At 38.9% G+C, this 17,096-nt stretch overlaps 2 protein-coding genes across 2 annotated transcripts; one reads left to right on the top strand and one right to left on the bottom strand.

Moving 5' to 3' along the window:
* Positions 1 to 2,986: 2,986 nt before the first annotated feature.
* LOC116199555 (protein NRT1/ PTR FAMILY 8.2-like) lies at positions 2,987 to 5,703 on the top strand. The gene is made up of 5 exons (XM_031529985.1): positions 2,987 to 3,237; positions 3,402 to 3,513; positions 3,663 to 3,880; positions 3,962 to 4,521; positions 4,658 to 5,703. The coding sequence occupies exons 1-5, from the start codon at positions 3,157 to 3,159 to the stop codon at positions 5,511 to 5,513; spliced, it is 1,827 nt and encodes a 608-aa protein (XP_031385845.1). The 5' UTR covers positions 2,987 to 3,156; the 3' UTR covers positions 5,514 to 5,703.
* A 214-nt stretch (positions 5,704 to 5,917) lies between these two features.
* Positions 5,918 to 9,029, bottom strand: LOC116196254 (protein WALLS ARE THIN 1-like). Its single transcript, XM_031526272.1, has 6 exons — positions 8,719 to 9,029; positions 8,546 to 8,608; positions 8,322 to 8,438; positions 7,330 to 7,741; positions 7,060 to 7,211; positions 5,918 to 6,423 (listed from the first exon to the last, which is right to left on the bottom strand). The coding sequence occupies exons 1-6, from the start codon at positions 8,931 to 8,933 to the stop codon at positions 6,231 to 6,233; spliced, it is 1,152 nt and encodes a 383-aa protein (XP_031382132.1). The 5' UTR covers positions 8,934 to 9,029; the 3' UTR covers positions 5,918 to 6,230.
* Positions 9,030 to 17,096: the final 8,067 nt, after the last annotated feature.

Raw genomic sequence — 17,096 nt, 5'->3', positions numbered from 1 at the left:
TCCCAATTATCCGGTAGAGTCCCTAAAAGTAGACAAGCCTGCAACTCATCGGGTAATATTATCTCCAGGTTCGTCAACTGGTTAATAATATCCTGGAAATTACTCATGTGCACAGCCATATCACCTCCATCATGGTAACGAAGATGAACCAGCTTCTTCACGAGGAATGCCTTATTTTGCGGTGTCTTCCTCGCATAGAGATTTGTCAATTTATCCCACAAAGCTTTCGCATTTGTCTCCTGAGCAACATGATGATAAATACTATTGTCTATCCACTGTCAAATCAAACCAATAGTCTTCCGATTTGTGCGTTCCCAAGCCTTGTCATCCTTATCTTTGGGTTTCGCGGAATCCCCTTCAATGGGATCGTACAAATCCCTGCAAAATAGAAGATCCTCCATCCGAGACTTCCATATAGAGTAGTTGGTTGCATTCAACTTGAACATAGATCCTGTAGACTCCTCCATCTCGAAAAACACCGAAAAAACTCAAACTTCTCTAACCCGAGGCTCTGATACCACTTGTTGGGAAGGGATGTACTCAACCAAACAATAACGCAGCGATTAATCTTCCTCCCCTACTAGTGTAATCGAGATAGGAACTAATCAAATCAACCAACAAGCAGTAAAGTAAAAGAACACCAATAATTTTACGTGGAAAACCCCGATGTGGAGAAAAACCACGGGACCAACTCCGAATCAACGATCCACTATAAATGAAGGTTATACAATGTCTTTCATCAAGGGTAAACCCTTGGATCACCAAACTCAAGAGAAACACTCTCTTAGATCACCCAAACACTAAATTCGTCACCCACACCGAGTGGTTCACAAAGTCAGCTGAAACAGCACCTACATAGCTCTAATAGGAATTCTGACCGTTCAGAACTTAGCCCCACGTGTTATGAAGCTGCTGTCAAAATTTCGTCCCAATCGGAGTTCGTTTGACGTCCCGATCGAGGGTTGATCTAGCTCTGGTCGCACAGAAAAACAGCTCTCTGTTCTCTGTATTCTACTGCTTCTCTGTACTATTCTGCTGTCTCAATTCTGCCGCCTCTTACCCAGCTAATTTAGCTGAAAATTAACCCTAACAAAAGTGGGTTCTTGGGCCTATTAAAGCCCGATAAAAGTCCAATACAATTTGAGCCCAACTTCCTCCAAATTGGAGGAATACCCAACACTATTTCAGGCTGCCTTCTGTGTGTGCAACTGAATTTTGCCACTAGACCCAATCGAATTGAATGCTCAATATATATATATATATATATAATATTAGTGTGATATATTTTTAGATGTTGTGCAGTAAGTATGTATACATATGATATTCATGGCACTGATTGCCGGCACCCAACCATCCATCAGTCATAAAACATTTGGAAACGAAATGGAAAAAAAAGACACCAAAATAGGGAAATACAAGAAGTCAAAAACGATAGGACGGACCAATAACTAAGCTAGCTGGTTGAAGAGAATACAAATCTAAATCCGGAAGCGCTCTTGTTGGAAAAAAAAGGAGTAATTTCATCTCTAAAATTATGAGAGTAATATCTCATAATTTTATTTTAAAAGAAATACGATAGGATAGGAATAAGTAATTTTTTGGAGTTTTTTTTGAGAAATTAATAAATAAATTAACAAATAAATTAATTAGTCCATTTTTATACATTTAGATATGTTATATGGAGTTCTACATGTATGCGAGAGATTAATCCCATATATGTGGCCCCATTCTAGCATCTTTTCCATTTGAGTGAAAAGATTGCGATCGATCGTCCACGGAAAAGTCAGTTGTGGCCATAGTGATCACGACGTCTACGTCCGAAGAGTTATGGGCGTTTAAAATAGGTCTTGAATTGACCTGGGATTTGGAAATCACGAAGATAATACTTGAGGTGGACTCGGAGGTCGTCTGTCATCTCCTAGGTTCCAATCGTGATCAGGTAGGTGGCAATGAGGCGCTGATTAATGACATTAGGTCTTTGTGCCACAGAGACTGGATGATTGTGACGGAGCATATATATTAGGAGTGGAATATGTATGCCGATTGGCTAGCGAATTATGCGATTACGCTTTCTCTTGCAATTCATAGACTTACTAGCTGCCCTCGAGGTCTTAATCTTCTTTTGTTTGGTGACATTTTTAGGGGCTATACCCCGTCTTCGTATTGCTTAGGCTCATTTTATTTTAATGCATTTGGACTTTGGCCCCTCTTTTACCTTAAAAAAAAAAATTCAGTTGTGGCCATAATGATCATAGCTGAACTATTGGACTTTGGACTCTGGACAGGCACTGATATGATTTATAAAAAAATAGTGAATTGCTAAAACATGTCACGTGATGAGTCCTTAATTCATTTATCACACTAAACACATTGATTTGCAGCACCTCTCGAGTCAACACCCCCAACGACGGGATCAAGCCTATAATATTTCGTAAGCATATATATATATATATATATTTACAAGGATGTACACGAATTTAATACAATAAAATAAAAATTTTAATAGTTAATAAATGGGCATAAATAATCCACAATGAGTATTGAATATAGAACCTTTTGATACCAAATAAAAGCGTGCATCACATCCTCTTTGATACCTATAATTATATATTCAATTCTAGAAAATTATCGAAAAAGAAAAGAGATTGTGGTCCTTTAGGTAAAAAGAAGGATGATATGGATTCAGTGAAGAAGCACTAACTGTTAACCTAGAATGAAGAGAGTTCGAGTTTAGTTCTTATCGTGTGGCTTTTCGTACCAATTAACTTATTTTTCTTCAGGTTTCCCGTTAAGTTTACTAATATCTTTTATCGAAAGAGAATTATCCAAAAGTATTCCATAATTATATGGGGAAAATGCAAGGAAATAATTAATTCTTTCATTATTTCCTCCTTCCCCCCTCCCCCCCCCTCGCTGTGAAAGCGCGTCACTAGGAAATACATTTCCATCCCTCCTAGGTAAGACGAAATTCCTATTTAATGTTAGGAATGCCGCTGGCTGGTGGCATTGTCAGTTACGCTGTAACCTCTGCAGAGGAAATGCTTCCAATTGAATTTCAATCATTCACCCAAAAACACAAAGAGCTCCAGGCTCTTTGAGGCCTAACTCAGCGCAACTGAGAGAGAGAGAGAGAGAGAGAGTTCATTAGGGAGTAGAATGGACGAACCATCCGTGATTTTCCCCGTCCAGTCCTCGATGACAACGGCGAACCAACCCGGGCAGAAATACGAACATAAGGTGAAGTGAATGAATACATCTCTCAACTGATCTTGGAGCTGTATGAAACTCTTAATCCTCGTGTGGCGTATATTTTATAAAGCTTTTTGAGTCAGCAGTAATGTGATGATCTTATAGGTTAGATTAGACGATAATCTTTCTCATCAAATGAATATTGTTTTCAGGAATGCGGGGCTGTCCCGTCGAATTTGGTGACCAACGGATGTATCGATATCTGGGGGAGGATCGCTGACAAGCAGACAACTGGAGGATGGAAGGCGTCTCCGTTTATCATAGGTCCGTAGCTTGATATTTCAGTCACTTTGGCTTCATTTGTTAGATTAAGCTGTGCTCTTGGTGTGCATTGGATAAAGAATGAACTCTTCGCTAAGGCGCCGGAGAATGCCAATCGATCCACGATTTGATTTTTATTATTACCTTGACAGTGAACGAAGTGGCGGAGAGGCTGGCATTTTTCGCCATAGCGGTGAACATGGTGGCGTACTTGGTGATAGAGATGAGGCAGTCCCTCCCGACAGCAGTGACTCACGTCTCGGACTGGATTGGGGCGGCCTACATTCTCACCTTGCTCGGCGCATTCTTGGCCGACTCCTACTTGGGCCGCTTCAGGACCATAATCTCATTCTCTTGCATCTACGCTGTGGTATTGATAATCTCGTTGGCTATGATTAGTTTACACAATTAGAACAGTGATTGATTGCTATAAATGTATACCTCTCATCAGGGGATGGTGCTGCTCACACTCTCGGCCTCCATCGACGGCCTCCGCCCTGCACCCTGCACGGCCAGGCCGTGCCCCAAAGCAACTTCCGGTCAGACAGCCTTCCTCTACGCCGCTCTCGCCCTGATAGCCCTTGGGACAGGCGGCATAAAGCCCTGCGTCTCCTCCTTTGGAGCGGACCAGTTCGACGAGTCCGACCCCCGAGAGGCGCACAACAAGTACGCCTTCTTCAACTGGTTCTTCTTCGCCATCAACATGGGGGCCCTCTTCGGCATCACTGTCCTCGTCTACCTCCAGGACGAGAAAGGCTGGGTCTGGGGCTTCGCGGTCCCTACCGCAACTATGATGTTCTCCGTAGTGATCTTAATTGCTGGGGCCCGGTACTACCGGTACCAGAAGCCCATGGGAAGCCCGTTTACGAGGTTCTTTCAGGTAATCGTGGCGGCAACGAGGAACCACTTCGGAGGGGTCAAGGTTGGGAACGGGACAGTGCTCTATGAGGTCCGGACCCGGGAGTCTAGCATTAAGGGAGCTCGGAAGCTCGCCCACACAAAGCAATACAGGTCAGTTGAACATCAAAGTAAGCTTTTCCTATTGTGTGTATCTTGAATTCCGAATGTCGATCGTGAATAACGTGGCTTTGACTCTAATTAGAATTGCAGACGGACCGTCTTCTAAACCCGGGCTTCTTCGTTTCAGGTTTCTCGACAAAGCGGCCGCTCTAACGGATCCGGAGAACGCGAACACAGGAAGCCCATGGAGACTATGCACAGTGACACAAGTGGAAGAGCTTAAATCCTTCATAAGAGTCCTCCCAATTTGGGCCTCCACAATAGCCCTTGCCATCTCCTTCTCCCAGAACTCCACCTTCTTCGTGAGCCAAGCCGCGATCATGGACCGGAGCATCGGCCCCCACTTCAAAATCCCTGCCGGGTCCGTGCCCGTCTTCGGCGCCATAAACGCCCTCGTGCTTGTCCCAATCTATGAGAAATGGATCGTCCCGTTCCTCCGCTGGCGCACGGGCCACCGCCGGGGTATTTCATCCCTCCAGAGGATGGGCCTCGGCCTCATAATCTCCGTCATTGCTATGGCCTCGGGGGCCCTAGTGGAGAGAAACCGGCGAAACGATCCAAACCCGAGGGCCGTAAGCGTGTTCTGGCTGTTTCCCCAGATTTTCCTAATGGGCATGGCTGAAGTGTTCACATACGTCGGGCAGCTGGAGTTCTTTTATGACGAGGCGACTGACGGGACCCGGAGCATCAGCAGCGCAATGTTCCTTTGCGAGTTTGGGATCGGGAGCTGGCTCAACACTGCATTGATCAAAATCGTGGGAGGCACGACAGGAGGGGAGCAAAAGGGCTGGCTAAGGAACGATCTTAACAGCAGTCGACTCGACTACTATTACTGGGTCCTTACCGGCATCAGCGCGGCCAATTTCTTTGTTTACCTATGGATTGCGTGCAGGTACAAGGGCAAAAGTGCAGCAGGCGCGGGCGTAACGGATGAGAGTTTGGTCGAAATGGGCAGCCAAGGAAGGGTTCAGAATGGTAATTAGGGGACCTTATTATTTATTATTTGTATCTTCTTTTTTTTTGACATTTTAATATGTTGGAGTGTGTAATTGGATTTGAAAATCCATTTAATGGAAAATTTGAGCACATCGAATGTTGATTACTAGAGATAACAATATATGTTGTTTACTAGAGTTAGCAATTTTTTTTAATGAAAAATGGACCTTATAAATAGTGATTATGGGATAAATTTTTTTTAAATTTTTTTTTTTTTGGTTTGTGATTTTTTAGCCTGCTTTTTACCAATTAATCTGTCTGTATAAAAAGTAGGTTCATAGATAAATGTCTCCGACATAGTGAGATCTTAATCATTAATTATTTTATATCTTCTCCCAAGAACTATAAATAAATTAATTGATTAATTAATTAAGAATGAAGAAAAAGCAAATATAGGGATAAATATATATATAACCTTTCCAAGCATCATGCATGGTCCACATAGGTGACTATCATCATATTCATCCCCCTCAAAATCTTTCCTTTCCAGATCCTTTGCTAAGTAAAAAAGACACTGAATTCCTTCTTTTTGCCCCCCCTTTAATTCAAAAAGGCCATAAAAGTAAAAAAAAAAGAAATCACATCCACACCCAACAAGCTAGCTAAAGCCTTCTTCTTCTTCGGATAACTGGTGAAGGACAGATGCAATCGACCTTTCTCCCTTCTTTCACCTCCGCCTCGGTCAAAAGTTGGGCCTTTGCCGCTCAAACACTCTCCGACGATGGAGGGAGGAGAGGCTGAGCGAGGGACGATACCGTCTTCGAGGAGTGTGTAGCCACACCATGGTCCGGAGCAGACTGGACTGCAACCTTCTGCAGCTTAGCGAACTTGGCTTCCTCGCTCTTGCCCCAGAGGACGAAGTACAATCCCCCAACGATCAGCACAGCCCCGATGATCCTGTATGTCGTGCCACGAAAATTCACATTAGAATTTCTTGTTCATTGAAATTAATAGCGAGGCTTTAATCAGTTGAGGTTGGGGGGATCAAATTTCAATGGTCAACAAATATCAACCCCACCAATGCTCGTGACAGTGTCCTGTTAGGCTTTTGGCTTGTAACTAGACAAGCCCCTTTGAAATTGGAGGCATTCCTTTGGACACGTTCGGTCTCAATTAGATGAAACATCAATATAGGATCATACATTATGACCCAAGAAACTAATGAAACATCAATATAGGATCATACATTATGACCCAAGCAATTAAGTGTCAAACAACCTCAATAGGTCCGGGATTAAAACTATTGGGATTGAACGGAACCACATGACATGTAGATGACCACGGATTGTTGGGTTCAAAATTTCCGCCATAACAAATGCACTGTTCCCGATTAACTTGGACAAGACCGGACATTGTAGACCCATATATATGTTAGGCAAATACTAGTGTATATGGCACATGTGAGGCCTCAAGAGGGGCCATGATTGATTCGAGTAAGTTAGACAGGAAATGGTCGATGAGTGAGTTATGAGGCCGACGGTAGAACCAAGCAAGAGAACAGAACAAGAACAAGAGCATGTGTATGATACGCACCCGCCCAAGTAGAACTCCTCTCCCAGGGCAATGGAGGCCATGATAGCGACCACGAGTGTCTGGACGGGTTGGTAGACTGCGACGAACACCGGGCCCCCTTTGGCAATGCACCATATCTGAACTGCAAATGCGATTCCGGAGGCCACCACTCCCTGAATTATCCCGTTTTGGAATGAAAGGAATTTATCAGAATGCATCATAAGTACATCATTTTCATTCGTCTGGTGGCTAAAATTAATTTTAGTTAATGTATAGAATACGTCAACTGACCGCATAGAAGACGCTGAAGACTTCAGCGCCTGTGCGAACGTGCCAAGCCTCGGGGACCCTCTCGACGAAGGCGGCAATGATCAAGAACTGGATCAGCCCGAAGAAGCAGGTGTATGAAGTGACAGACAGCCGAGCTGGGTACTTCTTGAGGATGGGGGCCTGGAGGACGAGCCATCCGGACCATGAAAGGCAGTGGCCAATTAGGTAAATGCAGCCTAGGGTCCAGTTCTTGCCCTTCGCATCCCCAAGACTGGCCAGGATCAGATGGTTGATCGGTCGGTGCAGGGGCGGTGCAGGGCTATAGATGGTGGGGCCCTTGTAGAGGGTGATCACTGAGGCACCCGCCACGCAAAGGATCGTCCCCACCACCTTTGCTATTCCGTCTTTCCGGTTCAGCCGGACTTGCTCTATTCTGAAAATCATAGAATTGACTACGTTAGCCAGTTCCAATTATTGGTCCCCTTTTCCTTAAATTAAGAATCTCATACTTACATTGATAAAGCTAATGAACTTCTATTAAATGGTTTCACGGGATATACTTATGTTTACGTATATAATTATTAACTGAAAAAATTAAATAAATAAAGTTATTCATCTTTTTTTTTTCTCTCTATATAAATGACAACATCCCACATAGATGACACTTTTTCATAAATTTTAAATCATCTCTACTCAAATTTCAGGTATAGGTTTTGTAAAAAAATTTGGGTGGAAATAGATTTTACAAATTCATCTAGCGTGACCCATATCTGAGACGTATAGAATGAAACCAAATAAAATGGTGTCAGAAGCTCACTTAAGTAAGTCTGAACTATATATATGTCATGACGTTCAGATCAGAAATTCACATATTAGTTTTCAGAAAGCGTTTAACAAGGTTATAATTATCACATCACCCGTATATATAATAATTCACACATTTAACCATCATTTAAAAGTTTTTTTTTTTGGGAAATTCTTTCAGAACGTTTGGAATATAATTCCTGTATGACCTGAGGATTGCCGCCATGAGGAAGGTAATTGCCGGGACGGAGTTTTGGATTGCCGACGCGAAGGTGGGCGACGTATTGTCCAGTCCCAAAATGTAGAATCCCTGATTTGCCGTTATCCTGTCCAAAAAAAAAAAGATTTTTCATTTTTTTTGGCACATAGAAAATAATATTGACTAATCATATATAGCTTTATGCAAAACATATGTATTTGTTTATTAATTTACCCAACAAGGGCCAGCAGGAAGAACTGGACTATAAAATTCAGGTTGATCGGCGGCCTCTCCTTCCTGCACAAAAGGGATGGATCAATCATAAGAAAAATTATAATTCAGTATATAATGGACGGTACGTAGAACGAATGTATAAGAATGAAGACGTAGGATTACGGAGGTCCTACTTTTCGAGGAAATAAGCGAAGGGGAGGAGGAGGAGGAAGGCGATGATATTGCGGTAGACGATGAACACGATCTTGCTCATGCCCATGTTGAGGGCAGCCCGTGACACGACATGGAACCCCGCGTACCCGAACTGCAGGGCCAGCATGGCCACGTGCAGCTGCACCCGCTCCGGTACTGAGCACCACATTCTCGACCTTGGACCCGAATCAGCCATCTCTTGATACTAATGGATGGACCGAGAGAGAAAGCAGAGACAGAGGAGAAAGGTGAGGAGGGATGGTGAGAAAGTGATGGAGAGCTAGGGCTCGGGGGAGTGGGGGTATAAATAAGAAGTAGAGCTTAACTGCGTGTTGGGGGGGAATGAAGGAGAGATAAAGGGTAAGCAAGGATAGGACCATATTAGGACAAGCCTATTATGTCAACCTCTTTATCGGGAAAAATTACTAAATATTTTTCGGTAAGTCAAGAATATAAAAAGCTACGCAATTTTGATCATAATAATATGTTCTTTTTATTTTAAATAATTAATTTGGTAAAATTACAGAGTGCTCTCAGCTCATTGATTGAGACTCGTCACAATTTGACGCCACTTGCCTTAGTCACTAAGTGCTTCCGTTAGATTTCAATATCCCACACTGAAAGTAGTCTTATTAACAATTTTCTCGAGTGAAGTGTATATATAAATACGATAAAATAAGTTCATATGTATGGACTTCGCCTTGTTTCACCAATATAAATATTAGTAGATTTTACAATGAAATCCCAATTTATGTTTCATGATAGAATATTAATTTCATCATTAGATCCTATTAACTTTTGATTTCATCTGTCCATTATTTATATATTTTACCATGGTATTTCTAATTGTTTATATTTTCATTTCATAATTTTCGCTTATAATACGATACCACTGTTCTCGAATCTTCTCGCTACATGTACCAATCATATTCTGCCACGTCACCCATCATCGCCACGTCATCGAATCGGACCATAAAATTCGATTTTTAAATAAAATCGGTCTAATATAAGCCGGACGCGTAAGCTACACGTCGTCGACATGTAAGCGGGTTTTAATTTATATACACGTCAATGACATGCTATCGACACGTAAGTGACCCTTCAATTTTATTGTACTTTATATCGAATGTATTTGTAATGTCATTGAAAGATCTATGGGCTAAAATATTATCTTTAATATTAAAAGAATTAGAAAAAATTGGCGTTCCACTATGAAACATAATTTGATGTTGCATTATAGAATTTACCAGTCTAATTTTCTTTTTAAATTTCAACTAGGCCACGAAATTTCATTATTTTATAATTATTTAATACTAATCCCTCATACGTTAGCTTAGTCTAACCACAAAGTGCTATTAGTAGATTTTTTATTTCACTACAATGCAGATAAAAGTTCACATAACGATAATCATTTGCCAACTATGCCACATCTATGTCATACGTATTAGCCTTCGCTGATATCTTGGATGTATTCAAATCCAAATATGTCAGTGTATTAATTATCGGCTTCCTCCAAAACGTTTTCGGGGAACAGTCACACTTTTGGTAATTCTTTCTGTAACTTTCCTAAATTTTAGGGAGAAATTCATTGACCTTGGTTGAATATATGGTTATATATTCATGGAAGAAAAAGAATATATGGTTATATTTGGTAGAGAAGGTATAAAATGTGAGTTCGTCACTAATTAGACTTGATAAATCTGAACAACTTACCTTTCTAAACTCCCCGAAATTTCCTCGTATTATGGTTCTCACGCGCCACGTCACCCTTAGTGACTCATTTTTTGTTAAATCACGTAACAAACTTTCGCTTAAGCCAAAAGTTGCTGCAAATGATCCATTACAGAATATTGTAGTGACAACTGCAATTAACTCTTAACCATGATCCCAGTGATACCTAAGTAATTGCTTAATTACCAAACCATAGTGAGGGTGTGATTAAGCTATTTCTCTCTCTCTCTCTCTTTTTTCCTTGTGTATAGAAACTTTAACAAATAATTTATTTGTTGAAGCGCCTTTTGAGGAATGAGAACTATTTTGATCGACTTAGCGACCATGTCAAATGCCTCTAAAATTCCATAAATCTTGAAATATTACATTAGATGGATATCCTGGCTACATTGCGATAAATGAAGGCAGAACATATTATGTCAGGTCTCAAACTCATCAGCACGCTTTAGTGCACATTACTTAAGCATCAACCAATTTCGTTTTCTATAAGAATAGAAGGGGGGAGGGGGAAAGTAGCTAAGTTTGATTACACTTTCCACCCTTGGGAATTAGTTAAGGTGGTTCAACAATTATTCTCATAAGCAAGATATCCACGATTTGGAGAGTTTCATCCTTTAGTAGACTGATTTTGCTCAAACTTGAATTAGTCTAGTCCCATAGAACTTTTGAATACCAAGTGATGTAAACCAAAAAAAAAAATTGACCACACTTTCAAAGATATCTCTTCTTTTTTATTTTTCAAGAAAAAAAGATTTACAAGCCAGTCTTATTTATTAGTTGAGATCGAGTCTAGCTGAGGCATTAGCTTGTGTTGATCACGAAGTATCTCAGTGAGCTATCAGTCCTTACATTAGAGGAGGATTCAATTACATAGCAGTTTGTCAACTGTTTCACATGAGAATTTTTTCGGCGATTCTATCTCGTCATGTGACGTGAGAAAGAATCAACTCAATATATGGAAAATTACCATAATCATTACTAATTACAAAAATGCCATTAACTTCTTTTACTATATTATTTTGAGACAGTATTGTTTAAGAATTTCTCTTTTCATGTATTTCGGGTGTTCGAAAATGCTTTGCCAACCTAGAGAAGGCTCTGGTTTGGCAGCATGCCATTCATGATGATAAATGAGGGAAGAGGGGGTTGGGGGGAGAGAGAGAGAGGGAGAGGGAGAGGGTAAAGCCGCCATTGATTGGGCGCACGAGTGGGAAAGGGAAGGAAGGAAAGGTGGGGTTCCCCTCCATGCGTATGGTCATGTCCCCCAATCGAGTCCCCATTAAGCACCCACCAATAAACAAAGTCCCCCCGTCCTTTTGCTCATTAATTAAGTAAAACATATATTTTTGACTGGTCCATCCATGTATTTAATTTACTAAAAAACAATTTTTAAGTACATTAAACAAAAAATTGTACTATAGATTATATATAAAAATAGATACACACATACTTCTGTCATGAGTAGTTATCGCCCGTTCGGCTACCTACACCTAGGTTGCTCTTTATATACTATGATTAATCTCTTTTTTTATTTTCTTTAATAAAGCTTTGTCAACCCAAAATTTAGTAAATGAAGTTGGAGCTTTGTATAATATAATACATAATATAAATTCAGCTCCCGAAAAATTAATTAAAAATTTAAGAAATTATTGTGTCCTTAGACATTATTCCACGAGACAATAATATGCGATGTATACTCAAACCCTTAGTGGAGGATGAAAGTGGCATGAAATAATGAAGAGAGTCTAATACCTTCCGGCCGAGGCCTCCCCCGGCTGGCCCCTTTTGTTTAACTTCTTCCTCCCATACTAATCAAATCAAAATTAAAGTTATTCACTAATTAATCAACTTTTGTCACATTGATACTTTTCCCTCCTCTTTGATTAATAAGGAATTAGCTACATAAAAAAGGCTTCTTCCCATTAATCTAGATATTTTTCCCCCTCTTGTTCCTTCCCTTTAATCCGAAAATAACCAATGATGACGAGTAGGGCGTTAACTGGCAAACTGCGCTATCAGTGAACAAACTTTACATGTAAGGTGTAATGTACTCCAAATCTACTATAAGCATTTCATGGAAAAGAGAAGTTCATATTTGAGCAAGAATTAATTTTAACTAATATGTTAAGAATATCTTACGAGGTGTATATTGAAAAAAAAAAAACCCAAAAATTACATATAATGGCGGGCGGTGGTGGTGTGCTGATATTAATTCCCCGGCTTTATGGAACAGTCTGCCCCCCATCAATTGAGACCACCATCATTCCGAAATTCGGAGAAAAAGTGAAAAAGTAGACAAGATAAGAGATCAAATGTTTTTTCCCCCTTCAGTTTATGATATTCATTGAGAAAAGGTGTTTCTTCTCTTCCATATCTGACAGCCTTGCTATTTATTTATTTTTAAAAATATTGTATGTGTTAAAGTAAAATTCGTATAATTTGATTGGGTAGATGGATATAGAAAGCCGGGGTGGGGGTTCTGACCCGGCCTGCATGAACCGGTTGGGCACTACTCGGACCAGAATTGCATTGCATGCATTTGGTTCTAGGTAGGCTTCACTGTTGTTACTACGTACATCTCTGACGGCTATATAAGTAAGTAGATTTGATCTAGCTCCAGAAAATCGTATCAAAAGCTGTACTGATCCCTATTTGGCTCTTGTAAGGACCGAATTCTTCTGTTCTAATTAATCGAGACTTTCGTAATTAAGACAAACTAGTTCGCTTGGATGCATGGGATCTGGAATTGCAAATTAAGAAACTTATATGTGGAAGTGTTTGAATGAGTCAGCGTGGTTGATTCGTGAACTTTTTTTGGTTGAATGGTTGATTCGTGATTAGAGAGTAAGAATGGGCTTTACTTTATCCATGTATATGCTACGAGGATATAACACTGCATAAATATTTAAGAAATGAGGTGCATATATATTTACGTGATGAAATAATTTTGTGGATGGGGGCCCTGAGAATATATAATGATTTTGAGCCACTTCTCAATCTTTGTGAATACATGCGCGACCTTTCACTGTTCAACAAAATGCCTAAGACAATACCTTTATAAGTGAGAAACACATCGTATTAAAATTACGGGGAACATTATGGATGATCGATGTAATTGTTATGAGTCGTAGGTATAGCAATTCGAGTTCCGTATAGCTTAGCATCATCACGTCAATATGAAAGTAGCCTGACATCAATGGAACCGCATAATGTTATGCATGGTAATAACATCGACAAAAGCTATGATAAGAGACATAAAGAAGACGAAACATTGGTATGCTCCTTGTTTGCCTCGAAGAAAGAATGTTCAGTCAGATGATAACTATGGTGATGTTATTTTATTGCAGAAAGCGTAACCGGAAACAGAAACATGGGAATTTCTCTCTTTTCTTCTAAAAAGGTTTCGTAGGTCTTTTTCTTTCTTTGTCCTTTTGGCTGCATTGCGATTAAAAATAGACAATATATAAACATGGGAATGTTCATTGAAAGAATTTCATTCAAAATTTATTGAAAGCACTTCGTTAATTATAAGGATAAGTTGACACCTGTATTGAATTTAATTTTTGCTAATATGCATGCTTGAATCAGAATATCCTATAATCTCGCCGAGAAAATGCATATTGTATACATAAGTTGGAGCAGATGATCAAAGAGAGATGGAGGTCCCTGGAAATCAGAATGGTGGGGCAAAAAGGGGACTCTTAAGTGGACTTCCATTATAAACAGAATAATATATGATGATTCATTGATTCACTGCTTTTCTATACAAATTCAAAAGAAGGGAAAAAAAAAAAAAGTTGTCCCAACAAGGTGTCCCAACAAGAGAAGAAACACAGAGCAGAGCACACACATCCATATGATTCCTGCGGTGGAATGTCGAGGGATGTACACTTGATTCGACTACTGCGCGTATAATTATGAATATACGTATTAATTGTATATAATATACAATGGCATATACTTATGTTTCAACTTTTACGTACACATTGTGACACCAACATTACATCGATCTGCCATAGGATCGCAAAGGCAATTACAGGCTAGATAGTGGTCCAATTGACTACGCTATCATATGTAGTTGTCTAGTTCTTTTTCTGTATGTCATCAACATATATATATAAACAAATCCAAGCCACTTTGCAGTCGAAGCAATCGAGCAGTTCGAATTTATCATATAGAATTACTCAATGAAAGCATCTCATATCATCAGATATGTGATAAAAAAATAATAATAAGCTAAATCAAACAAACTAATGAGAAGTTCTAGCACGACACAAACCTTTATTATAAACATCGATCAGATGAATTTCCAAAATCAAACTTTTGACATTGGCTATTGAAATTCGGCACGAGTTATATTATGTTATACGCCTACTGTATTATTCGACGGTTTCATCTTGATTTTTAAGTGCATTAATTTTTTTTAAATTATACATATGACATATCCCATCACATATTGTAACCTATCATGACAAAAGATTTTCACATATCAATTATCAAAAGATCAGAAAACAATACTCCGTTATAGTCTTCGTTGCTTTATCTTCTATGTCGGTTGTTGCAATTTATTTCCCAACTGATTAATTGCTGGATGTTCCGAAGTGATGATATCCTAGTACACACTTTTATTTAATTTAATTAACCCCACCTAGCATTGATGTCTCACAGATCCGAGAGTTGACCCTTTGAATATCTTGACAAAATCCAACAAATCACAGACAATAATCAAAGTAATTATGAAAGATTAAGGTTAATCATGGTCCTTAACACATGGAACAAATCAAATTCGGTTCCCTCACGCCTCATACAAAAATGTCCGACTTTCAGGAAAACGTGCAATGCCTTTAATCTTTCATGGGAAAATCTCTTCGATTAACGTTGGACAGCACATTTGCTGCTGTGTTAATGGTTGATCATGATGGGTCACCGCCATTGAGTCGAAAACTGATATACGGAACTCGTGATTTATAGGCTTCGAATTCACTCACGCACATTTGATTATACACTCTAATATTATGACCCCAAAAATGTGTTTTGTGCTCTTGAAGTTAATGTTTGTACATGTAATTAATCAGCATGGGACGATAAATATATATATGTATACTATATATATTTTTGATAGGCATATAATATACTATATATATATATATGTATATATATTATATCGTAGAATTGACTCGTGTAACTAATGAAGACTGGAGGATGACCACAACAATTTCAAATTATATTTTTGTAGAAGAAAAATGAGTTACTGCCTTTAATGAAGTTGAATGTAACATCTCACATATAGAGCACCACCGAGTTGAATTAAGGGATCCAACATGGAATCCCCTGCAATCTTTTTTTTTTTCATTTTCTTAATAAAATAATGAAAGATATTGTTCTCGCAACTATGAGAAATCTAGCATAAAAGGTTATTTTTCCCCCCAACAAATGTATTTTTCAAGGTTTAAACTTACATTCTCCTTCTCACTGGGATTGAAACTGTCTGCTACTCAACCACCACTGCTGGTATTTTTTTTTCTTCTTGGGTTATCTCTCAATGTATAACTTATTATTTTTTTCCGAGTAGTGCCTAATCTTACGATACAATATTTATTTTTTGGGTTACTAATTATACAAAAAATTTTGGGTAGGAATTATACAATATTTTGCCCTATAGGATGTAAATTGATTCTATACTTCTATATATATTCTTCTTCTTCTTCTTCTTCTCCTCGTAATTTTTCCTTTCCTCAGCCAATATTATTTAGCCGGTTTCTTTTGACAATTACGTGGTGCGCAACAGTTTTATTTTGAGAATCGTAGTATATGTATATATATTTTTGAAAACACAAATTATGTGAATAAATATAAATGTCTTGCATTTTCGAAAAGGTCAATATTGATCCCGTTTCCAAAAAATCTTCCAACTTTATAAGTTTTTGCATGCCGCGAGAAATAGAAGCATAGAGAGCTCTCTATAGCATGCCCAATCATGAGTCCTCGATGCTTGTCCATGAAATAATCTTCGTGGGGCTAAGTGGTATCCCAATTGCCTACCAATCAACTAGCTCAGTACAGTTAATTCTCACTAATAAATATTTTCCTTCTTTTTTTTTGAAGTACGATTGCAATTTGCTACATGCTCTTACATCATTTGGGGTTGATATCAACTCCATTTCACATATGTTTATAAAATATATAGGTTGTCTTTGATGCTGATCAACAATTGATTTTTGTTAGTGGCACGAGAAAGGATCCAATATATAAATATATATACAGCCTCTATAACATGATAGTATCGACCATTCTTCAAAAGCGGACTAAAAACGATATTCGAATCAAATATGCTGTTCCAAATCATTAAATATAAATAGATTTGTTCCTTTTTTTTTTTTAGAATTCATTATATTCTTTAGGTTGAACGGTTGTATAATAATCCGTTCATAGGGAAAGAGCCCTTTTTCCTGTTTTAGGCAAAAGCAAGGCCCGACAAGATAAGATCAAGATCATCAAGAGATAGGTTTATGTTATTTTCAGATACAAAAAGAACGGAAGGATAGAGCCATCATTATTAAATGTTCAACTAGAGGATTATAGTGCCATTAAGGGCCAGAAAAAGTTGACTAAGTTCCAGATTTGCATG

Source organism: Punica granatum, chromosome 1 (genome assembly GCF_007655135.1).
Source record: "Punica granatum isolate Tunisia-2019 chromosome 1, ASM765513v2, whole genome shotgun sequence".
Taxonomy (NCBI): Eukaryota; Viridiplantae; Streptophyta; class Magnoliopsida; order Myrtales; family Lythraceae; genus Punica; species Punica granatum.
This window is presented reverse-complemented; position numbering and strand designations above follow the sequence as displayed.

Coding starts and splice junctions, on each gene's coding strand:
- LOC116199555 (XM_031529985.1), top strand. CDS start 3,157: ATGGACGAACCATCCGTGATTTTCCCCGTCCAGTCCTCGATGACAACG. Junction 3,238..3,401: donor GGCAGAAATACGAACATAAG/GTGAAGTGAATG, acceptor TATTGTTTTCAG/GAATGCGGGGCTGTCCCGTC. Junction 4,522..4,657: donor GCCCACACAAAGCAATACAG/GTCAGTTGAACA, acceptor TCTTCGTTTCAG/GTTTCTCGACAAAGCGGCCG.
- LOC116196254 (XM_031526272.1), bottom strand. CDS start 8,933: ATGGCTGATTCGGGTCCAAGGTCGAGAATGTGGTGCTCAGTACCGGAG. Junction 7,212..7,329: donor TCTTCAGCGTCTTCTATGCG/GTCAGTTGACGT, acceptor GGGATAATTCAG/GGAGTGGTGGCCTCCGGAAT. Junction 6,424..7,059: donor GAGGAGTTCTACTTGGGCGG/GTGCGTATCATA, acceptor CACGACATACAG/GATCATCGGGGCTGTGCTGA.